The sequence below is a fragment of the Chelmon rostratus genome, chromosome 15 (assembly GCF_017976325.1).
Source record: "Chelmon rostratus isolate fCheRos1 chromosome 15, fCheRos1.pri, whole genome shotgun sequence".
In the NCBI taxonomy this organism is placed as follows: Eukaryota; Metazoa; Chordata; class Actinopteri; order Chaetodontiformes; family Chaetodontidae; genus Chelmon; species Chelmon rostratus.
The window spans coordinates 5,508,492-5,529,205 of NC_055672.1; the positions used below are offsets into that span (position 1 = coordinate 5,508,492).

Below are 20,714 nucleotides of genomic sequence, written 5' to 3' on the forward strand. Positions count from 1 at the left end.
AGAGCAGCTTGACTTTTTCTTTTCTTTTTTTTTTTAAGATTTTCATTTTGGCAGGAAACAGGTGCCTCCTCCTAAACCTGGAAGGCTAACTGCATCGCACCATATCAAGCAAGCACAATACATCTGAGAGTATTAAAGTAAACAACTGCAGTGTATTAGGCTTCTTGAGGCCAAGGTCCAGTAAGGAGGACATTTCCATCAGAGTCAGCAACTCGCGGTTGAGTTTTGAGCCCTGTTGACCTTGTAGAGTTCAAATCTGTACCAGAATCTATTCGCTCCAACATCACGGCCGTCCAGTGCATGTAATGTACTGATATAAACTTTGCTTGTGTATAATGCGTGACATATTATGTGTTCTTTAAATCATGTAAGACCATTTTTTTTATATGTTTCTGGAAAGAAATGCTGTTGAACCCCTCCTGCTTCAGTGCTGTACTTATTCCTCAGAGGGAGACAATCGATCTGATCTACTTAATCAATCAGTGACAGGGCCTTTGAACTGCAGACATGATTTCCAGCAAGCCTGTCATCCCACCCGGTCGTCTGCGAAAACACTCCAGGGGGAGATTACTCCACACAGGCCCGGCTCGTAAAAACTCTTTTTATGTTAAAACACACACCCTCGCTCTTCGCTGGCTGAGTCCAGGAGATCTCAGCGGCTGCTTTAAGTTCTATCTACTTTTCCTGATGCACGACGAGGATAACATCATCCTCGATCAGACGTTTGTTTGAAGCGGAGAGAAGTCCTGCTGTATTCAGTCCTGTATGTTGTCTTTTCTATATTAACTAAACTCAACATTACAGTACAAAAACAACTTCCCCTGCCTCCTCCACGGCTGCCAGCAGTGAGACAAAGCTCTCCACCCCCTGTGTGGCTTCTGTATAGGCACTGAAGAGGAAGGGAAAAGGGAATGTTTTGCCTCTCTCTCCCCACCCCTCTTCCCTCACCTCCCTGGGGCTGCGCTGTGTAGTAATAAACGTCCCCCGTAAATCTCCCCCTCACGCCATCATCCCCTCCTCCAACTCCAACTCTTTTTCTTTTTTTTGTTAACAGCTTCTTTTCTTCTCCCCCAACCCTGCCTTTCTTTTCCCTCTTTTCTTTTTTCGCAACCCAACCCTGACATTGACTCTGCACATGGCCGATGGCTGCTCTGTCATGGATTTAGAGGGAGGGAGGAAGATGATGGGCTACAGAAGATTTGTATAGGTTTCACTCTTCCCTCTTTGCAGCCAGGCTCTTTCACATGTGGCTGCGAGCGTCATTGTGACTTGCCATGGTTGAATCTGGTGAGATCACTCGTATATCAGGTTATCGCCTGGCTGATGGAATGACACGTTCGCCGGTGCACGTATTCAGCTTAGGAGAGCAGCATTATACCAGCTGGTGAGGAAGAGGAGAGAGAGAGAGAGAGGGAGAGGTGGGTCTAATGGGGAAATAGCTGTGGCGGGGAAAGAGTTAAAAGCCCTGGCTGCCTGAATTCACCGGAAAGTCCCACAAGTGACGTTACAGTCCAGCAATTAAGAGTAAATTAATTACAGAGTAGTGGATGGTAGCTGAAACCCTGAGGATAGTGTAGCGCCTCCCAGTAAACAACTCCAGACTGTTAAAGTACCAGACTTCCTTTGGAGAAAGAAGGAAACAAAGTTGTAGCCTAATTTTGCCTTTTAAAATCTACTCATACCTTAGATTTATTTATATAGATTTACTTGCACATTTAAGTTAGAGCACAATTTCTCTGACAAAGTTAATGAACAGAATATGCACACTACTCTAAGTGCTGTAACTGTTTTTTTTATATATATATTTATATATAATCCGATGTCTGGACTCTCCTGATAAACTCATAAACTGTTTTACTGTAGAGATAAAGATGAAGTTATTTTTACTGCGGGCCTGTGAAATAGAAGTCGTCTGTTTAGTATTCATACTGCGTGCAACAGTGTAGTAATCTCAAACAAACTGACAAACCACTGCAAGTTCGTCCCTGCAGTAGAGGAAGAAAAAAAAAGTTAACTGAAAGTTGACGCCCAGCGCTCGAAGCTCCTCCTGCAGAGGATTAATAAGCAAATGTCGGGGCTGGTGCAGGGCAGAGGGGGAGTTCTGCTGGGTCAAAAATACACAGGAGCTGCGAATCAGAAACTCAGCAGACCTGCGCAACTTTCGAACAAGCACAGTTTGGGTTTTTTTTTTTTTACTACTTTTTTGAGTTTTGATTCTGGTCGCTGCAAAGATGACCACAGCCGTGGTGTCGCCTTTCTTCGACTTCGACGTGATGAACAAGGTAGCTTCACAACTTTTATTCACCCCCCTCCTTCTTAGGTGCTCGCTTCCAGTGAGCGTGAGCCGTCGCTAGCCTGTTAGCAGCGGAGCTAGCCGCTGTGGAGGAATGAGGACCCGCACGCTCGCGGCCCTCTGCCCTCACGCGCGCCTGTGTGGGGGCTGCTGCTGTTTTGATTCGTGTGTTTTCTCGCTTCGCTTTGACTCGACCGTTTGCCTGCTGTGTCGCCTGTTTCCCGTCTAAAATGTCGTTGTTCACGTCAAACGGAGTGTCTCTAAAGCGTGCCCTGGCGCCTGACGCTAACTTTGTGTTGTCCTGACAGTTGTTGAAATGGGAAAACTTTTATATATTCAACATGCGCCACATCAGCTAGCTTAACATTCAAAGTTGTACTCAGCAGTTACGGTGCAGTTGCGAGCGCAAATGGCCGTTAGCGTTAGCTTCAGTTAATTCATGTCATCTCTCTTTAAATGAGGGCAGTTTTGCGCCACTTTTAATACTCCTCACAAAGCAGCCACATGCTCGCTAATCATCGACCAGATTTGTCCGACTTTTGCCGACTGTTGCTCCCACAAAACTGTTCTTATGGTCAGCGGTGTTTTTTAACAGGGATATTTGAGGTTATTGCTTGTTTTCAAAGTCGTAACGGCTCTCCTGTTAGTTAACGTCTCTGCACTGCATTGGTTTGCATACATTTTCATGTTTTCAGTGTCAGATTTCTTTGAAAAGCAGAGGTTTTGTCCCCCCCCTCCTCGCGGTTGTTAAGATTTTATTCCCTGGTGGGTTTTATACTCATGTAAATCAGCGACTAACCAGACATCTCCTCTGGGTTGGAAGTGTATTGGTCGGCGGATCAGTTTTCCCTTGTAATTCAGCAGGATGCTTTGCCACTTTCATTATCTTTCAAATGATGCAGCCTCTTTGTAGCCACTAGCAGCCCTGTGGCCTCTCATGTGCTGCTGCTCCATTTACTAAACAGGCACACATTCCTCACCAGGGCAACTTGCCAAACCAGCTGCTGTTCTATAGGCCTGTATCCGCTCATGTTGTCAGAGCCAAAAAGAACAGTCATGCAAGAGGAGGCTGTGGATCCCAATCCCCCCCCAGCCCACCCGCTCTTGTGAAAATCAAGACCACATTGACTGTCAGCGTCGGTGAATATGTAGAATAGTCTTTCTAACAGTGTGTGTTCTTTGTGTCTCTGCAGAACAACAAGCTGCTCAGCTACAACAACAACCTGGGTGCTCCCCATCCCATGTCTGTCCCTTGCACTGGCACCAATGTGCCCATCTCCAGCCCCGCCGGAGCCCTGCTGGACAGGAAGGCGGTGGGGTCTCCCTCAGTGGGAGGCGTGTACCAGCGGCGGCACTCTGTCAGCAGCACAAAGTTCAGCCAGAACCAGTTCCTGAACAGCCTTAAGGCGGCGGACCACTCCTCACTCATCTCAGGGGTTGGCAATGCCAGCAGCAACAAGGAGAACCGCCTGCGAGACCGCTCCTTCTCTGAGACCGGTGAGAGGCTCCTCAACAAGTGCCTGGGCCCTGCCAGTCCCACCAGCGGCAGCAGCCAAGTGAACTCCAGCCGTTACAAGACGGAGCTTTGCAGGCCCTTTGAGGAGAACGGTTCCTGCAAGTACGGCGACAAATGCCAGTTTGCTCACGGAATCAATGAACTGCGCAGCCTGAGCCGCCATCCCAAATACAAGACTGAGCTGTGCCGCACCTTCCACACCATCGGATTCTGCCCATACGGGCCTCGCTGCCATTTCATCCACAATGCTGAGGAGCGCCGTGGACCTCCCCAGCAGCCCTCCCCTCGTAACTCTTCCAACAAGATGGAGAGGCCTCGACTGCAGCATAGCTACAGCTTCGCAGGCTTTTCCAGCTCAGCTGGGCTGAGAGACAGCCCCACCTCGGTCACCCCTCCACCCATATTCTTCCCTGATGAGGTCCCCGACTGGCCCAGCAGTAACCCATTCACCTACTCCAGCCAGGAGCTGGCCAACCTGTTTGGGCCCAGCCTCAGTGCTGGTCCTGTAGGCACAGAGCCCAACACCCCTGCACCCCCCTCTCCAACAAGCACGCCTTACTATTTCAGACCCATGTTGGAGTCCCCTCCGTTGTTCGAGTCTCCATCCAGCCCTCCCGATTCCCTGTCAGATCAAGAGGGCTACCAGAGCAGCTCTGGAGGGAGCCTGAGTGGCTCTGAGTCCCCCACGCTGGACACCACCCGCCGCCTTCCCATCTTCAGCCGCCTCTCCATCTCTGACGATTAGACTGCACGTATCCACCAGTGACTTAAAGTTCGATGACACAAAGAGAACACGGCACTCCCCTCTACCTCTGCCCCTTTCTGAAGCTTTCATGTCTTCCCTTACACAAGACACCGTGTTAGTTCCTTGTTAGCATTGTAAGGATGTAGTCAATTAAGGGAACTCTCTCAAATGATCATTTCATCCCTGCCAATCTGCACAGCAAGTTTCAAAACGTACCCTGCCATGTGTCATAGTGCCAAAAAAGGAGAGGAAATTGAACAATGAAAATTATGAGAACAAGAATTGACTGTCTTGCCAGGTGCCACTTGTTTTTTTTTCTTTCTTCTTCATTTGTTCTTGAATGTGTAGCAGCACAAGTGGCCTTGGAAAGGGGAGTGCATTGCACTAGCCCCCAAACCCCTCCCTCTCCCCCCGCCACCCCCCCCCCCCTGACGATACCACTTCCCCTGAGCTAGCTAGAGGGTGCTCACTAACGTAACTGTAGATCTACCGCAGCCGTTTTTACAGACTGAGTTAAGACAAAAGGAAAAAAAAAATAAAGACCCTGAAAAGATATGAATAGTTTTTAAAAAGAAAAAGTGCCTGGGGCGGTTTCTGCATGTGTTTAGGGTGAATGGACTACTGTTTGTTTTTGGTTGTTTCTCATTTGCCCCCCCCCCCCCCCCCCCCCCCGTCACGGTTCTACTCAAGCCCTGTCTTATGTAATTGTGGACTGGGTGAGTCTGCAGGAAGGACTTTGAACTGGAAGTTGGTTATGTTCCCCCTCCTGAGTTTCTCCTCCTGTTGCTGGTCACTGGCTCTTTTTTTTTCTTTTTTTTTGGGAAGGAAGTCTTGATATCAAACTGATCATTAAACCTGTAAGACTTTGTCCTGCCTCTCAACCCTGCCTCTCCCTTCATCTTCGACGATCTGGGGAATTCCAGCATTCCCATGGTGCAGTTGTACATCCTGCGACTTGACAAGATCGGATCTCCAAGCTATTTTACTTTACTTCTCCCCCACTTTAGAACCTGCTCCGCGGAGCACTCTGTACTCATTACATCCCTTTTGCTTCTTTATTTGATAATTATTTTTTATTAATGTTATTATTACGGTTATTATTGTTTGAAAAACTTTCCAGACAGAAGGTTTGCTTGTCACTGCTTATTTAACTTATCAGAACATATTTATTGGTGATCATATGCATTTTTTGTTAATTTTGTTTTGTATTTATCTGGATAATGAACAATAGAATATATTTTCTTTTATGTTAAATTATGATCTTCCATATTAATCTAAAGATTGTGAAGACGTTTTTGTCAGTTTTCCTTTTTTCACAGTTAATATATTGTACTTCAATGACTTTTGTTCTGCAACTACACTTTGTCAAAAATGAAACTTAATTTAAAGCAAAAAAAATGCAAAAAAAGACGTTTTGCGTTTTGATTATTTATTGTACTTTTTTTTCTTACTCCCTCTTATTGGACTGCAATTCCATCTAAGCTAGATTTGCTTGTATTCATTCCTGATGTTTTCCCCTCCACTTCTTACAATAATCTGACAGTAACAGTAGCTAACTGTTATTACATTGATTCAACTCTTGGGTTGATGGTGGAAGAAAAGGGGTGCTAATTGACCTCACATCACTGGTTTAGGAGAGTCTCCAAGTTAGACTGGTAATGTTGAAATGTCAGTAATGTTCTTACCCAGTCTTTTATTACAAGCAATAGCTGTGACCAAATGGGTTGAGGAAAGTTTTGTTTTTCTTTTAATTTGATTGGATGCTTGATGCACTTGCTTGGCCCCCTCTTGTCCATTGAAAGTGCCTCTTTGAATACATTCCAGGTAGCTAAGGCTTCTCTGCCTTTTATATTTGATAATGGAGGACAATTAATTTTATTAAGTCACTTGTTCTGTGTTGCCTTCACGTGTTTGGAAGAGGTGAGCAGATTTTGACACAAAGAAAGTAAAACAGTTGAATGTATCTTTTCAGCCATGTTTTTTTTTCACTACAGTAATTTCTGTGAGTTTATATGAAAACCTGTTTTTTTTTTCCTCTTTTGTAAGTATTGATTGCAGTTAAGTCAATAAACCCCGTATTTTTTGAAAAGTTCAACTGTGTAACGAGTCATGTACAATGGTTATTTTTGGAAATCATGCAGATTTAGATGCTCCTACACCTTACAGTTATAGACACAAAGCATCTCTTACATATTGGGGTTAAAATCACGTCATAATGAATCTCTGCAATGAACATTAAGCTTCAAATGCCTGTCATATAGATTTGATCATATAAATTAATATTACAACTTAAAATTGAACTTCTCATGACATGATTTTGGGTGTTAGTAGAAGCTATTTTAACATTTACTTAATTCAGGCCTTAGAGGTACTTCAAGTTGTTGTTTCAAAGCTTTATATCCGAGGCTTTCATACTAGGAGGCACGCCCCATCCATCCTCTGTGAAGTCATAGACACAAGGTGCTCCTTATATTTCCAGGACTTGCCTGTAAACCATCGCATTTTTATGGCCACTATTAAAGTAATGGAGTTATAGCTGTCTGTGCATCAGTGGATACTTTTAATTATTCCAGTTGACCAAAACATAAACAAATATGGGCTAAAAAACAGACTCTGAAAACTCCTGCTTCACATAAAGGGACAGAATATGTTTACAAATGCTACCTACAGATAAAATCTACATGGAGGAAATGGGAAATAAAAGACACCCACTGGCTGTGCTTGTCTGTGCATAATGCAGAACTGAAGGGAGTTTCGCTGTGGTGGAAGTTGATTGGTGAACTGCACAGGGCAGTCCGGGGTATTGACCTGGAGACGATCAAACTCTTATTGAGCAGGTTTGGTTACGCAAAGACACGACACTGCGGGTTTCAGCAAAAACATCGATCGGGGGTCTGTAACCGTTATGTTTCCAAGAATAAAAAAGTGTGAGGTTATCACCTGATCAATGATCCTGAGATTTGAAGTAAGCTGATCGATAAGTGTGTGAGGATATTCCTGGTAAGTACAGGATAAACACTTGAGTCATAGATGGCTGATGGGATTATCAAAATATGCAGCATAGTACCATGTGTGGTCAATTTTATATATTTTTACATAGATAAATAAATGTAGATAACACACGAACACAAGCAGCGCAGTGTTTGATTTCAGAAACAACATACTGCAGCTTCCCCTTCATGCTCCAGTCAACTAGCAATCTACAATCTTCACTGCTTCTGCTTTCTCTCCCTGTCTGGACACTTCCGTCTGCCCGTGTTTATATTTTCTCAGATTGCAAAAACGAGCCGGAACAGGAACTCCCTGTCCTCCATACAATGGTGGGTGCTGACCCGTCACAGCTGACCCGTGGAGGCCTCCTTGTTGCTTTATTCCAGAGAACCAGGTCCTGGTGGATTCTTGTCTTCTTCGTTTACTCCCTCTCCACCCTCCCACCCCCCAGCTCCATCTCTGGATAAGCAGCCTGCCTGCTGAGATCTCTGCATACAGTACCAGTAAGTTAAACCAGGAAAGGTCTACCAAAATGCAACTTTTTGACATTCACAAACTCAGTTATAAACACCTCAACATGTGTACAACAAGCTGAAAACCAACGGGTATTCATGACCTACTGCTAATAAAGTCCTCACTGCATTTTAAAGCAATGATGAATAACGAACTTAGAAGAAGAAGGGTGGGTGTTCTGTTTGGGGTCGTGGAGGCCACCGGTCTTTAACAGCTCAAAAGCACACTTGCCCATGTTTCATGACCTTTATACTTTATGACTTTTCTAAGAATGAATTATAAACAAGACATATTTCACAAGTTCGCTACAGAGAATGACTAATTACTTCTGTTTAGGGTCTCACAGACCCCAGCTGTAAAGCATGGTTGAATAAGAAGGATGTTCATATGCTCTGTATCTGGGACTTTGTTGAGAGTAGCAGCACTACCCCTCCCAAAATCTCAAATAAGTCTGTCAGGCTTTCTGCTATTGGAGTTTAGTGACCTCAAACAGAAGCAACATCACTATAAATGATTACATGTTGTGCATTTCTTTGTCCACGAATGACTTTTTAGTAAACAAAATGAAAATATATTTGTTCAAAGCCCTAATAATGTAAAAGACAAGAATATTTCCTTATTTGGTGTATTAACATTGCTTATGGTCATGTTTAAATTTTTGATCAAGGCGAGGAGAAAGGTTACCACTTCAAAACTTTTCTACATTTTGGGTTTTAATAAGGTCAGAAGAAAAGAAAAACAAGGTACGGTTTGCATGTCTCAAACTAAACCAGGTGAGTGTGACTCGTGCTCACCTTCGCTTCTTGCTGCACGCTTAGTTAAACTGCATGCAGTTTGAGGGACTTGAAAGAGGGCTGTTTCCTGTTTGCGTGGCATGTGTATAGAGGCACCTTGAGACGAAGTGCCAGGAAGTGGGTGTCTGAACCTCCAGCAGCAGGTCTGAGGGTGGTGGAGGGAGGCGTGATTACCTGCTCTTTGATATGTGGCAAAAAAATGAAAATAAAAAAATCTTCCATTACTTCATCACATTTTACAGCAGGTTACTTTCCAATATGGAAACAGTACAGTGACACAGATGAGGTTTGTGGTTAATTCATTGCTTCCTGCAAAACAGGATAAAGCAGGTGTGTAGTTTTACTCTCAGTATCAAACCTTCATTCACCTTTAACCCGCACGGTTGAGCAAGCGAATGTGGCGGCATGTACACTTTGTAATTGTGCTATCAGAGGCAGGTTTACCTCTGTTTGAGAAAGAGGTGAGCGAATAGCACTGGATGTGCTAACTGTGCTATTTTTCTTATCTACACTCACAGCTGAGAGCGAGGTAGCTGCATGAGTCTGTGTCGTTGCAGTGAGACAGGTGATGTGGGAGGGATAATTAATCACCAGACAAGGGCTGAGGTCAACGCTGAGTGATGAGGTCAGGTTAGGGGCTATTCAGAGGTTGCTTTGTCTGTAGGAAACAGAGAGGCACGATTAACCTCCTTTAGGCACACATACCAGAGCTCACAAGCCTGCATTAGCAAACATCCACTCGAGTAAAAACTGCACTAGTAACATAAGTGGAGGGATTAAATGTTCCTCTATGGAGTGAAAAACATCGACACATGGGAGGAGAACAAAAGTGCATGGTGGTCAAACTGAATGCAAAAGTTTGATATTTTGTGAAATACACTTACTCGTTTTCTAGCACACATTTACTATTGAGTCAGATGAGAAGATTGGTACCAATCTCATGTTTTTATGGTAAATATGAAGCTGCAGCGAGCAGCTGCTTGGCTTAGTTTAGCACAAAGACTGGAAACAGCTAGGCAGGCTCTGTCCAAAGGTGACAAATCTGCCAACTAGCACCTTTAAAGCTCACTACTTAACAGGTTACACCTGGTTTATTTAATCCACACAGAGAGCAAACTAAAAATGACTATGCACAGTTTTACCAGGGGTTATATGATGACCTTTTTATAGTTAAACAAACTAGCTGCTTTTTTTTAATGTTTTTTTATTTTTGCCTATTTCTAGTCTTTATGCTAAAATAAACTGGCTGCAGCAGATAAATGTGTAGTAATGATGACACATCCGTTTTGCAAACTCGAGTGATGAGTCAAATGTCAGCTGTGACAAACAAACCATGACAATGAAGAATGAAGTCACAGTTTTGACATTTGACTTGTTTACTTAATTATGATTACTATGCAGGTAGAGGTTCAGTGCTAAGAATACACCTCAACAAGACGTGTCTGTCACGGGGATCAAACCTTTGAACTTGCTGTTACAGGACAAACTGCCTCTAATGGGCCCTTCTTGCTTGCTTATGTATAGTGAAAGTGCACCTTTATCTTCTCTGTCTGCACCTCTGCTCTGCGGTTGATTTGTCTGTGGCTTCACAGGGGAGATTGTGGGGAGTTAGAGTGCTATTTTCCTGAATATTGAAATTCTTAACATAATTACGGGGATGTGTTTTATAATTTGTGCTAACAAGGGGCCTTCTCATCCCACCTCAAATCCCTTCCTGACTATTATCACCCTGTAGTGTACATATTTCACTGTTTGGGAAGTTTACCTTTTGAGTACAAAACAATACAGATTGCTGACTTGGAGCGAGAGAGAAAGTGGAATCACCAAACATTTTCGTTTACTTTTTGATAACTTTGGCTTCAAATATGGCACCTAAAAAAAGAAACTGTACAGCAGTTGTGCCGTCCTCACTACCAGTATTATTTATAGTAAAGTATATTATTATTTTCAACCTCACAATTTCCCCTACATACATGTTTACTGGGTAATCACATATTTCATGAGACATCTCGTCTGGTTATGATGCTTTAGCAGTGACTTTAGGCTTTATAGTTTTTAATCTCTGCATATGTAACACTTCCCCTACATGTGTACCTTCCAGTCATGCAGCTTTCTCTGCAGCCCGCAGCGAATGGCAGGCTTTATCTTTGTAGGTCTTTAGCTATATGTGTCACAGTGAGACTGATTGCAGATCAACAAAGACAACAGTCACAACCACTCCCTGATCCTGTGGGTTTAACCCAGGCACTCCGCAGCCCTATTATGTATGCGACTGAGACCATGACACACTGCTTACCAGGTAATGACCATTAGCCCTGCCGGGATCCAGTGTCACATGTGCTTTCCTTCCCCCAGGCTAAGTGGCAACCCTTGACCTGTAAAAGAAAAGAAGAGAAAACACATATGTGTGGAGCAGAGGAGCAGGGAGGTGAGGAGGCTTCAGAGGAGAGCACTGGTGATGGCTGTCTGACAGGTTGTGGAAACACACCCTTCCACTCCTTAGTTTGACAGAAAAACAAACACGGTGCCACTAAACTCTTGCTGAGCCCGGCGCTAATGGACAAGCGCTGACTTTTTCCTGACGAAACACGCTGGCCAAGTGGAAACAGGCGAGGACTGACCAATAGGAGAGCCGGTCCCAAACCTGACACTGTTGTGCTTTGGATTTCTGGTCCACTGGGCCAAGTGAGTCACTCCCTCAGCTCCTCTGAGTGCTGAACCACTTAACTCTTCCTGTCTCATGACTCTCAGTGTCGTGACTCAATGGGAGGAAAGTGGCCTCCAGTAGGAGATTGACACCTGCTCTGCATTTTCACATATTCCTGCTTCAATCTGTGAATTTACAGGATAATTCCAGTTCAATTATTATCTTATTTTTGTAGTTCTGACCATCATTTCCATTGCTTACAATAACATTGTACATATGAAAGTCATTGCAAAGATCTGGGAACACATTAACACAGTGTGACATACAACAAACGTAAGCCATCAGGCAGGTTGTAAACAAGCCTACAGTTTAGCCAGATTATCAAAACCAATGGTCCGCTTTTTTGCTCGTGACCCCTTAATACAAAGCAATCTCTATTGGCAACCCCTCACCACAGCGTGCATGTCTATGCATTATGAGCAGTGCATTCAAAGAGTGATTTTTCATCTCTGAATACTTTTGTTAGAGGCCTGAAGAGGAAAACTAGAAAGTATTTCTATAGAAGAAATGCAGCTATTTATAAAGAAAGCACCAATAAACATAATTTTGTGTATTAGAATAATTTTTTTCCCGTTTCAATTATTTCAGAACCCCTTCTTGGGGTCCAGACTCTTAGGTCGGAACCCACAAATGTAAGCCAGTTTATTAGTGGCTAGACCAAAGGTGTTCAGACTGGAAATCTTGCTAATAATCCCTTATTACTCAACAAAACTGGTTCTAAACTTTTCGGACACAGACACCATGGCCGAAACAAAGAGAGCACAGCTTGGTAACTCCTCACTTAGGTCCTGAATGACGGTGAATGAGGTTAGCTTTAAAGCCACTGAACCATGCCAAAGCCTAAAAACAACATGTTCCTCACACATGGTTCTCAGTTTTGTTTAGCCGCATCTGTTTCCTCTGGTGGCAGCAGTGCGAGTGCACGACCTCTTTCTCACTTCTTCAACACTTTTCGGTTTGTCATCAGTCCAATACTGATTTATATGACTGTGGCGCGCACACACACGCACAAGCATCACACTCCTTGAAATAAACACACTCATACATACCTACCGATATGCACCAGTCCATGATTGATCTGTATAGTTGACTAACCAGTCGCTCTGAGTAACTCAGGCCTTGTAGAGGTACAAGCAGACAGAAGATGACATCAGCCATAGTTTTACAGGAAGTCCTTGCTTTGTCTTTTACCAAGGCTGACTCTGCTCTACGCTCAGATGATGACCATCTCGTATGCGGGATCTAACACTTAACAGCGCAATCACGCGTTGTTGATGAAAGAGCAAAATCAAAATGACAAGATGATGAAAACAGGATGCAGCACAAACAACTTCAAGGCCACCAACATTAATCTTTTTTTCTTTTTTTTTTTCGGGTGTTTGAAAGACAGACAAAGAGAGAGGGGAGATAGTGAGACAGAGGATGACTGGACTAAAGTCCCACTTCTGGTAATGTAACCATGGCTGTATCATTTTCTTGTTTGAGTTGTAAACAAGACCTGGATATCTGGCCTTGGGAGGTTAGGGAATAGTTAAAAGTGAACTCTGTCTCTCTCTTTCTGTGTATGTGTGTGTATTTCACAATGATCTGCTGGCTGAGGCTCAGAGAGACGAAGATAAGAACTGACTGTGAGAAACCACAGATCTCACACCCACTCACTAAGACAGAGCACACAGACACACACAGGGACATGCACAAACACACACATACGAGGCGTACGTGCATGCGTGCTCCGGCTCGCATGTCGGTCTGCACACACAAAAGCGGCGTCCCCGGGAAAGGCACATTTAAGAGTTGACATTGGGTTCGCTCTGGGACGTACGTGGGGCTCCTCACGATTGAGGAATTTAGCTGTAAAAACAAAGCAGAGATTATTTGGAAGTGTCTGACTGCTGCTCAGATTTCTCAAGGCGAGTCTTCCATCGAGATAAGGCCCGGCCTGAAACCTGTCCTACGCTCACCCTCGAGCCTCACCTGCTCACCTGCTGCAACATGTACTCGCACAGGTAGGCAGGAAAAACGGATTAGAGCGTAACTTTGCACAAAGGCCTTTAGTAATGCTAGTGTCAGGATATTACTAAACCAACAATCACAAACTCAGCATGCCCACAGTGTACTGTTTTTATCTGAGACTGCTTGTAAACTACCAGAGGGTGACTAAAACTAAGATTATGACTATTAGACCTGCACTGTGACTCGGGTCCAAACGTAAATTTTAGTAAAACTAAAACCACAAAAATGACTATAACATGTTCTCCCTCTCACAATTGAAAAGTTAAATTCCGCAGCATAAAAAAAAACACTGTTTACTTTACACTTCAGCCTTACACAACAAGCCTGGTTGCTTCATTGACTGTTTGCTTACGGCAGCTAATTTTTGCTGATGTTAGCAAACATTCGATAATGCTCAGGTAAAAGATATTACTGAGTTAGCTTTCTTACCTTCACCTTACCTGATTCTCATGCTTGTCTTCAAGTAAAGTGTTTTTATTACAAAAGTAAAACAAGAAGGAAAACTCTATTTATAAGACTCAAAACAGACCATTTACCAATTCAACACACTTAGCAGTTTTGCTGCTCTGGTCTTTATCTGGTCTGATAGCTAGCTAGCTTATGGTGGCTAATGGTAGCAAACTTCAGATCTGCTGGGTAACTGACATGACTGAGTGAGTTAGCTGGCTTTTATTCTGACTCTTCTCTACCATGCCACTCTTACACTACATTTTAGCAGAATACAGATACAACTCTGTAATTTTTATCATAAAAGTAGAACAAATAGAAAACACAACATAACCAGGAGACAGGCTTGTTCCTTCCTACTTGTGGTCCCATCCTATTCATTCTTAGTCATGTCTCCTAGTGATGACATCTTTAAAGTGAGCTTATGTAACTTCTGAGGGATGAAATATCAAAATCTTCCACTTATGACTAAAAGGTTGAATTCATAAGCAATAAAACACACCCTTGTTTAATTAATCACTGGGTTCTTTTGGTGCTATAGTGCAGACTCACGTGGTCTGGTATGACAGCTAGCTAGCTTATGGTTGCTAATTTTAGCTAATGTTAGCAAACTTTAGATAGATGCTGGTTAACTGATTTGGTTTGCTAACTTTATTAGGACTCGTGACTCCTTAATACAAAGCAATCTCTATTGGCAACCCCTCACCACAGCGTGCATGTCTATGCATTATGAGCAGTGCATTCAAAGAGTGATTTTCCATCTCTGAATACTTTTTAGAGGCCTGAAGAGGAAAACTAGAAAGTATTTCAATAGAAGAAATGCAGATATTCTTAAAGAAAGTACCAAAAAAACATAATTTTTGGTAATAACCAGTGTATTAGTGGCTAACACAAAGGTGTTCATACTGGAAATGTTGGTAATAATCCCTTATTACTCAACAAAACTACGTCTACAATTAGAGCAAGGAGGTCAGAGTCGAAACAAGAAGTTGGTTCTTGCTATTCTTTTCATTTGATTCATGTTGCCGTGTTCCCAGATCTCAGCAGTACCCTGAGTGCATAAACTATTATTATTACTTAAAGATATGGTGGCAGAAAATGTAAAAATGGAATAAACGTACAACTTTTCTTTGTGTTGCTGAACTTTTCATAGAGACACCATGACCGAAACAGCCGCATCTGTTTCCTCTGGTGGCAGCAGTGCGAGAACACGACCTCTTTCTCACTTCTTGAACACAGTTTTCAGTTTGTCATCAGTCCAATACTGATTTATATGACCGCGTTGCACACACACACACACAAGCATCACACTCCTTGAAATAAACACACTCCTACATACCTACCCATATGCACCAGTCCATGATTGATCTGTATAGTTGACTAACCAGTCGCTCTGAGTCACCTTTCCGAGGTATAAGCAGACAAAAAGATGACATCAGTCATAGTCTTACAGGAAGTCCTTGCTTTGTCTCTACGCACAGATGATGACCATCTTGTGTGTGGGATCTAACACTTAACAGCGCAATCACACTGTTACGTAGTCTTGTTTCAAGTACAAATATTTTAACCTTAAAAAAATCCCAGAACAATTTAAAAGCAAATAAGACGGCAGGCAGAGCATGCATGGTGACGTTGATTGTTAGCACATCTAAAGGATTTTGTGCTAGCTCTGGTATGTAAAAACTTTTTTTAACTTAGCATTTTATTGTGAAAATATACACTTGAAAGACTTGCAGTTGAATCACAATTTGCAGATGAAGACTTGGCTTGAACATGCCCTCAAGGATTAGAGAGCTGATTTGAGATTTGTTTTGATAAGGTCTGAGGCTTGGTTAGACTTAAAAACAGCTTTGCTTGGGTCTGCATCTCCCCAAGAAAAAACCTAAACCACCTATACAATAGCTCTATGTGGGGAAACAATAAATTTGTTCTCAGAGGGGACCTCATCCGAGTTTTCCACTCAGCGAATCAGGCATCATTGTTATCGGAGACAGGGAATAACCGGCGAGAGGGGGAACATGATGTGTGAGAGCAGACTGAGGCCCAGAGGAAGGCTACAGCACAATGCGAAGCAAAGGAGATCTCTATAAATCACAGGCCTAACCGATTCCCCACCTGTGTCCGCTGTCTTCCCAGAAACACAGCGTCACGCAAACAGCTGCCCGGCGCTGGAAAACCTCGTGACCACGATATCCTGACACAAACTCACACAATCAAGAATTCTGGATACCAAACGCAGGCAACGTGTGGAACAAACTAGCCCTCTAAGGCACAAATTGTTGTTTTGGCGTCGGATTTTGGTATGACGCTCCACAGTGGCGCACACACAGCTGTACAAATTCATGCCTTGCACACACGCGATCAAACAACATGGCCATTAATTTGATTAGAAGCCTCTCAACAATTTCCAGTTTTCAGTCTTGAAAGGGCATTGTGGTCGCAGCCAAACCAAAAGCCTGAAATAAATTAACGTCACCCATGAACCATCATGATATTAACAGTAAGACATCCAGATTTACAGTATTTCCCAGTAAAAGGTCGTCAGTGTTTCTGGAGGTGACGCATCAAGTGTGTGTGTATGTGTGTATGTACAAGTCTGCCGCATATGTAAACACATCCGAATGTGTATGAGCATACAAACACATACAAATGTGTATGAGCGTGTGTGCTAAAGGGGGAGGGTTGTTTACTTGGGCAGCCTCTCAGAGAGTGTCTCCTGGTCGGCTCCCACTTCCTGCCCCTGCGCCTGGAGCAGCAGCCTGTCTAGTCAGCCACCTCGAGCTGACAGCGAGAACACATGCTAAAAGACTTATTGGCCTACTTTAGAAGACCTATGGGAGGGAAGGGGACTATATGCCTGCTCTGGGTGGGGCTGGAACTGTTTTGAAGGGAGATTGGGGGGTCTAGGGGGTGTCTGATTTTTTTTAATAAAGCACTCTCCCTCCCTCCCCTCTCTCCCTGCTTTTCCTCTGAGTGCTTACAGCTGCAGGGATGGAGAGGGGGTGGGGTGGGGGGGCATAGCGGAACAGAGCGAACAGGCTCAGCATAGAGAGGGCCCTTCATGAAGTCACATCTGGACCTTTCCCAGAGAACTCAATGGAGCGGAGAGGCTAATGAAAGTCTTAAGTTATGTAATTGAGCTCTTCCATGTGCACCAGACGGTAATGTTGGCTTGATCCACGGCACAGGATGTTAGCAAAATCCTATGGACATTTATGTGCCTCACAAAGACCTGACAAACTCAGCCGGGCTCGCACTGCTACTGTCATGTCTGCAGCATCCCGCTCACCCAGAATCTGGCTGTAGTGGTGCTGCAGGCCCATACATGGAGTCGCCGCAGCAAGAGGCTTGGCCTGCGAGGCATAACAAACAGGGTTTGGCATTTACTGCTACTAACAGGCCTACTTAAGTTGATTGGCCCATGTTGTTTTGCTGCAGTCAGGCTTCCACTGTCCGGCAGCAGTGGAAAATCACGAGAGAATTATGAACATTAAGCACAGCGCATGATTAAATGTGGTGTACACTGATTCTTTTTGAACCTTGCTCAATGTGTAAACGATTGTAATGTAATTTTGAGCCCCGCAGTTTATGACAAACATATGTCCGCTGGTGTATTGTTATGCTTAGCAGTAACTTGAACAGAGAGGCTGTAAAATAAGCTGTCTGGCTGGTTATGAGTGGGAGAGGCAAAGAAAACCTGCACTGCGGGACAACACGGTGAGAAGTGGCGGGATGAAGGGCAGAGAACACACATATAGTACAGTACAGTACACAGACGGTGTGTGTGGGTCCATATGTATGGAGCAACTGTGGGATGGGTGCAGGCTGTAACCACAATCAGATTGAACGAGGTCTCCAGTATCAGCGCTAGCTTTGATTTACCTTCCACAGCCGAGGGGGAGAAGAAAGAGGAGCAGCAGAGGCGGAGGAGACGCTCCTGAAATGAACACCTTGGTAAAACCTGCCGCTGTATAAGGTGTCGGCGTCGGGCCCCTCCGTGGCGTGCTGCCAAGCCCAGAGCCACTATCACCACCGCATCGCTGTGCCTTCCATTAATAAAGGAGAAGAATAACAGTGACGGAGGGGAAGATAGGCCGGAGCAACGATACATTACCTGCCAATTAGACGAAGGGCGGCGGCAATGAGGGGAAATGCAGACCATATGGGAGGCTATGTGAGAGGCCACCTGACCCAAGGGGCCCACAACTCTCACATCAACACTCCTCGCCAGGCTGGACCTGTTTGAAGTCTTACATAATGCTCTGAATACCACCCTCTTCTTCTCTCTCCCCGAGTCTTTCCGACCTCCCCTCCTCCTCCTCCTCCTCCTCCCCTCTTGCCCTCTGCTTTCCACTCTGAGACCACAACCACAAAGAGGGGCCCCGGCCAAGACAAACACAGCCCAGAATCAAATCAATTTTGAGAAGTTATGGTGCGACTATTACAGCTTAACACGGCGCTGACAAGCCGCATGAGATGGTCCTCTCCTGAGCGTGTGAGGAACGACGGCCGTCGCATCTGTGAATGAAGTGATCGGACACACAGGAGACATAGCAGCAGTCGCCACTGACAAGCTCCTTCTTCACGCATCCTTTATGTAACATGCATTCGTGAGCCTGATGATTATTCCTTGGAAGTTGCTCATCGGAATCAAGCGACACTAATGTCTGATATCATCATTACGGGGCCTTTGCTTGTGCTTTCCGATGTATGAAAAGAGAATTTTCCAAACACGTCTGTTTGATGAAGGAGCTCAAGTTTAGCTTTATTTCAACACGCCTGCAATGAAAAGCTCAGAGGGATGGTTTGGCATTTTGGGAAATGCATGCATATTTGCTTCCTTGCTTCTTATGTCTGTCTATTAAATATGAAGCTAAAGCCAGCAGATGGTTATCTTAGTTTAGCATAAAAACTGGAAATATGAAGAAACTGGTAGCCGAGCTGTGTTCAGACACCTACCAGCACCTGGAAAGCTCATTTATTAGCACATTAATATCTTGTTTGTTTAATCCATTGTGTCAAGTTTTTTTTGGTGGGGGCAGGGGGTTCGTATCAGACTACTACCAGGCCCGGTGCAGTGATTTGCTGGAGTCTCTGCTGGTTTCGTGGCAACCTCAAGACTCCCAGCTACAAAATAATCCCGGCTATAACCCCTCATAAAACCACAATATGTCATTTTTACACACTGTTTTGTATCTGGATTAAACAAACATGATATCACATGCTTATTTTAGAGCTTCAGTGGTGCTGTAGGCAGATATTGGAACTTTGGACAGTGCCCGGCTAGTTTTCCCCCATTTCCAGTCACTGGGCTAAGCTAAGATAGCCACCTGCTGGTTGTAGCTTGATATATGGTGTACAGATGTAAGAGTGGTATCGATCGAATGAGCCAAAATGTCAAACTATTTCTTTAATCTGTGTACGCTTAAGCACACGGTGGCTGTTCCGCTGCCTCAGTCTGGCTAGTGTACGAGAGAGGCTCGTGGCCAGGTCTAGTCAGAACCAGAAGGGCCAGCAGCAGCTCTGTGGAAACACTGACTCACCAGCCAGGGGTCTTAACTCAACTCTACCTCCTCACAGCTGGCTGAAAGGAAAAAAAAAAAGCATTTTCTTTCTAAAACACCTTTATTGTCACAACCGAAAACATAACAGAGCTAAAACATAACAGAGCTAAAACAAACTTGTGAGAAAACCAGAGGAATAAATCTCACACCTCACACAAACAAGCCCCAGAACAAACTCAAATTAAAAATCAAGCAGCACTGCACCACAACTTCTAATCCACCATAAAAGAGAAAAGGGGAGAGAGTAAGAGACACAAAGCTGTATGATTATCGCGGTCGGACCCCTGGGAGACTGCTGGCCCATCATAAGCCTCTTATTAGACGACTCTCCTCAGAGAACTTGTGGTCTAATCTTATAAAACTTTGACCACCCGTTCCCTGCATGCTCTACCACTGGCTTATTAGTCACAGGTCTGTTTTTGGCGCTCCAGTGTGCTAAATGGACTTGTTATACTTCAGGCTCGCTTAAAAAAAAAAAATGCAGCTTTGACGGAGCCCCATCTGAATTATGGTGGAAAAGCACGGGGCGAAAAGGTGTTGAGGTGTCGTGAGAGTGACACAGGTTTTTTCACACTGTTCTGTGCTGCTGCTGAAAGCTGAATCTTTCATCAGCCCGATCTGCACAAACCTTGTGCTAAGTCATTTGCACAGGGCCCAGCCTATGTGCCACAGAGCTTCAAATGAAGTCATACTCACCCAAAATAGAGAAACACTTTAACACATCACAGTTGACAAATTTGTGTGTAAATTCTGTGGTTTCACATTGTGTGTTTAGGTTTCGGGTAAGAGGTCTCCATTCAGTGGCACGATGGGCTCAAAGTCTGCAGGTTTTTCCTCTTAAACAGGTCATTTTAACCAGAGGAGACAAATTTATCACTTGCTCATAATCGTGCTCGTTGAACTAATTTTTTCTCAACCTAGGGAAACAGGAAACAGCAGTGACAAAGGAAGTGAGAGCATAAAAACAACAGCAATAGCTGTGGAGAAACATGCAGTGCAGAAAATATGTAAATTTAACCATTTGACTGCTCGAAATTTTCCCCTGTAGCAGAGCAGAGGAACAAAGATACAGCAAAGATCCTCGACAGTGAACAATCAAGTTGAAGGTGTTGATGTTAGCGTCGAGATGCA

General features: G+C 44.0%; 1 protein-coding gene across 1 annotated transcript; it reads left to right on the forward strand.

Moving 5' to 3' along the window:
• The first annotated feature begins 2,136 nt into the window (after positions 1-2,136).
• Positions 2,137-6,646, forward strand: zfp36l1a (zinc finger protein 36, C3H type-like 1a). Its single transcript, XM_041954578.1, has 2 exons — positions 2,137-2,282; positions 3,487-6,646. The coding sequence occupies exons 1-2, from the start codon at positions 2,232-2,234 to the stop codon at positions 4,552-4,554; spliced, it is 1,119 nt and encodes a 372-aa protein (XP_041810512.1). The 5' UTR covers positions 2,137-2,231; the 3' UTR covers positions 4,555-6,646.
• Positions 6,647-20,714: the final 14,068 nt, after the last annotated feature.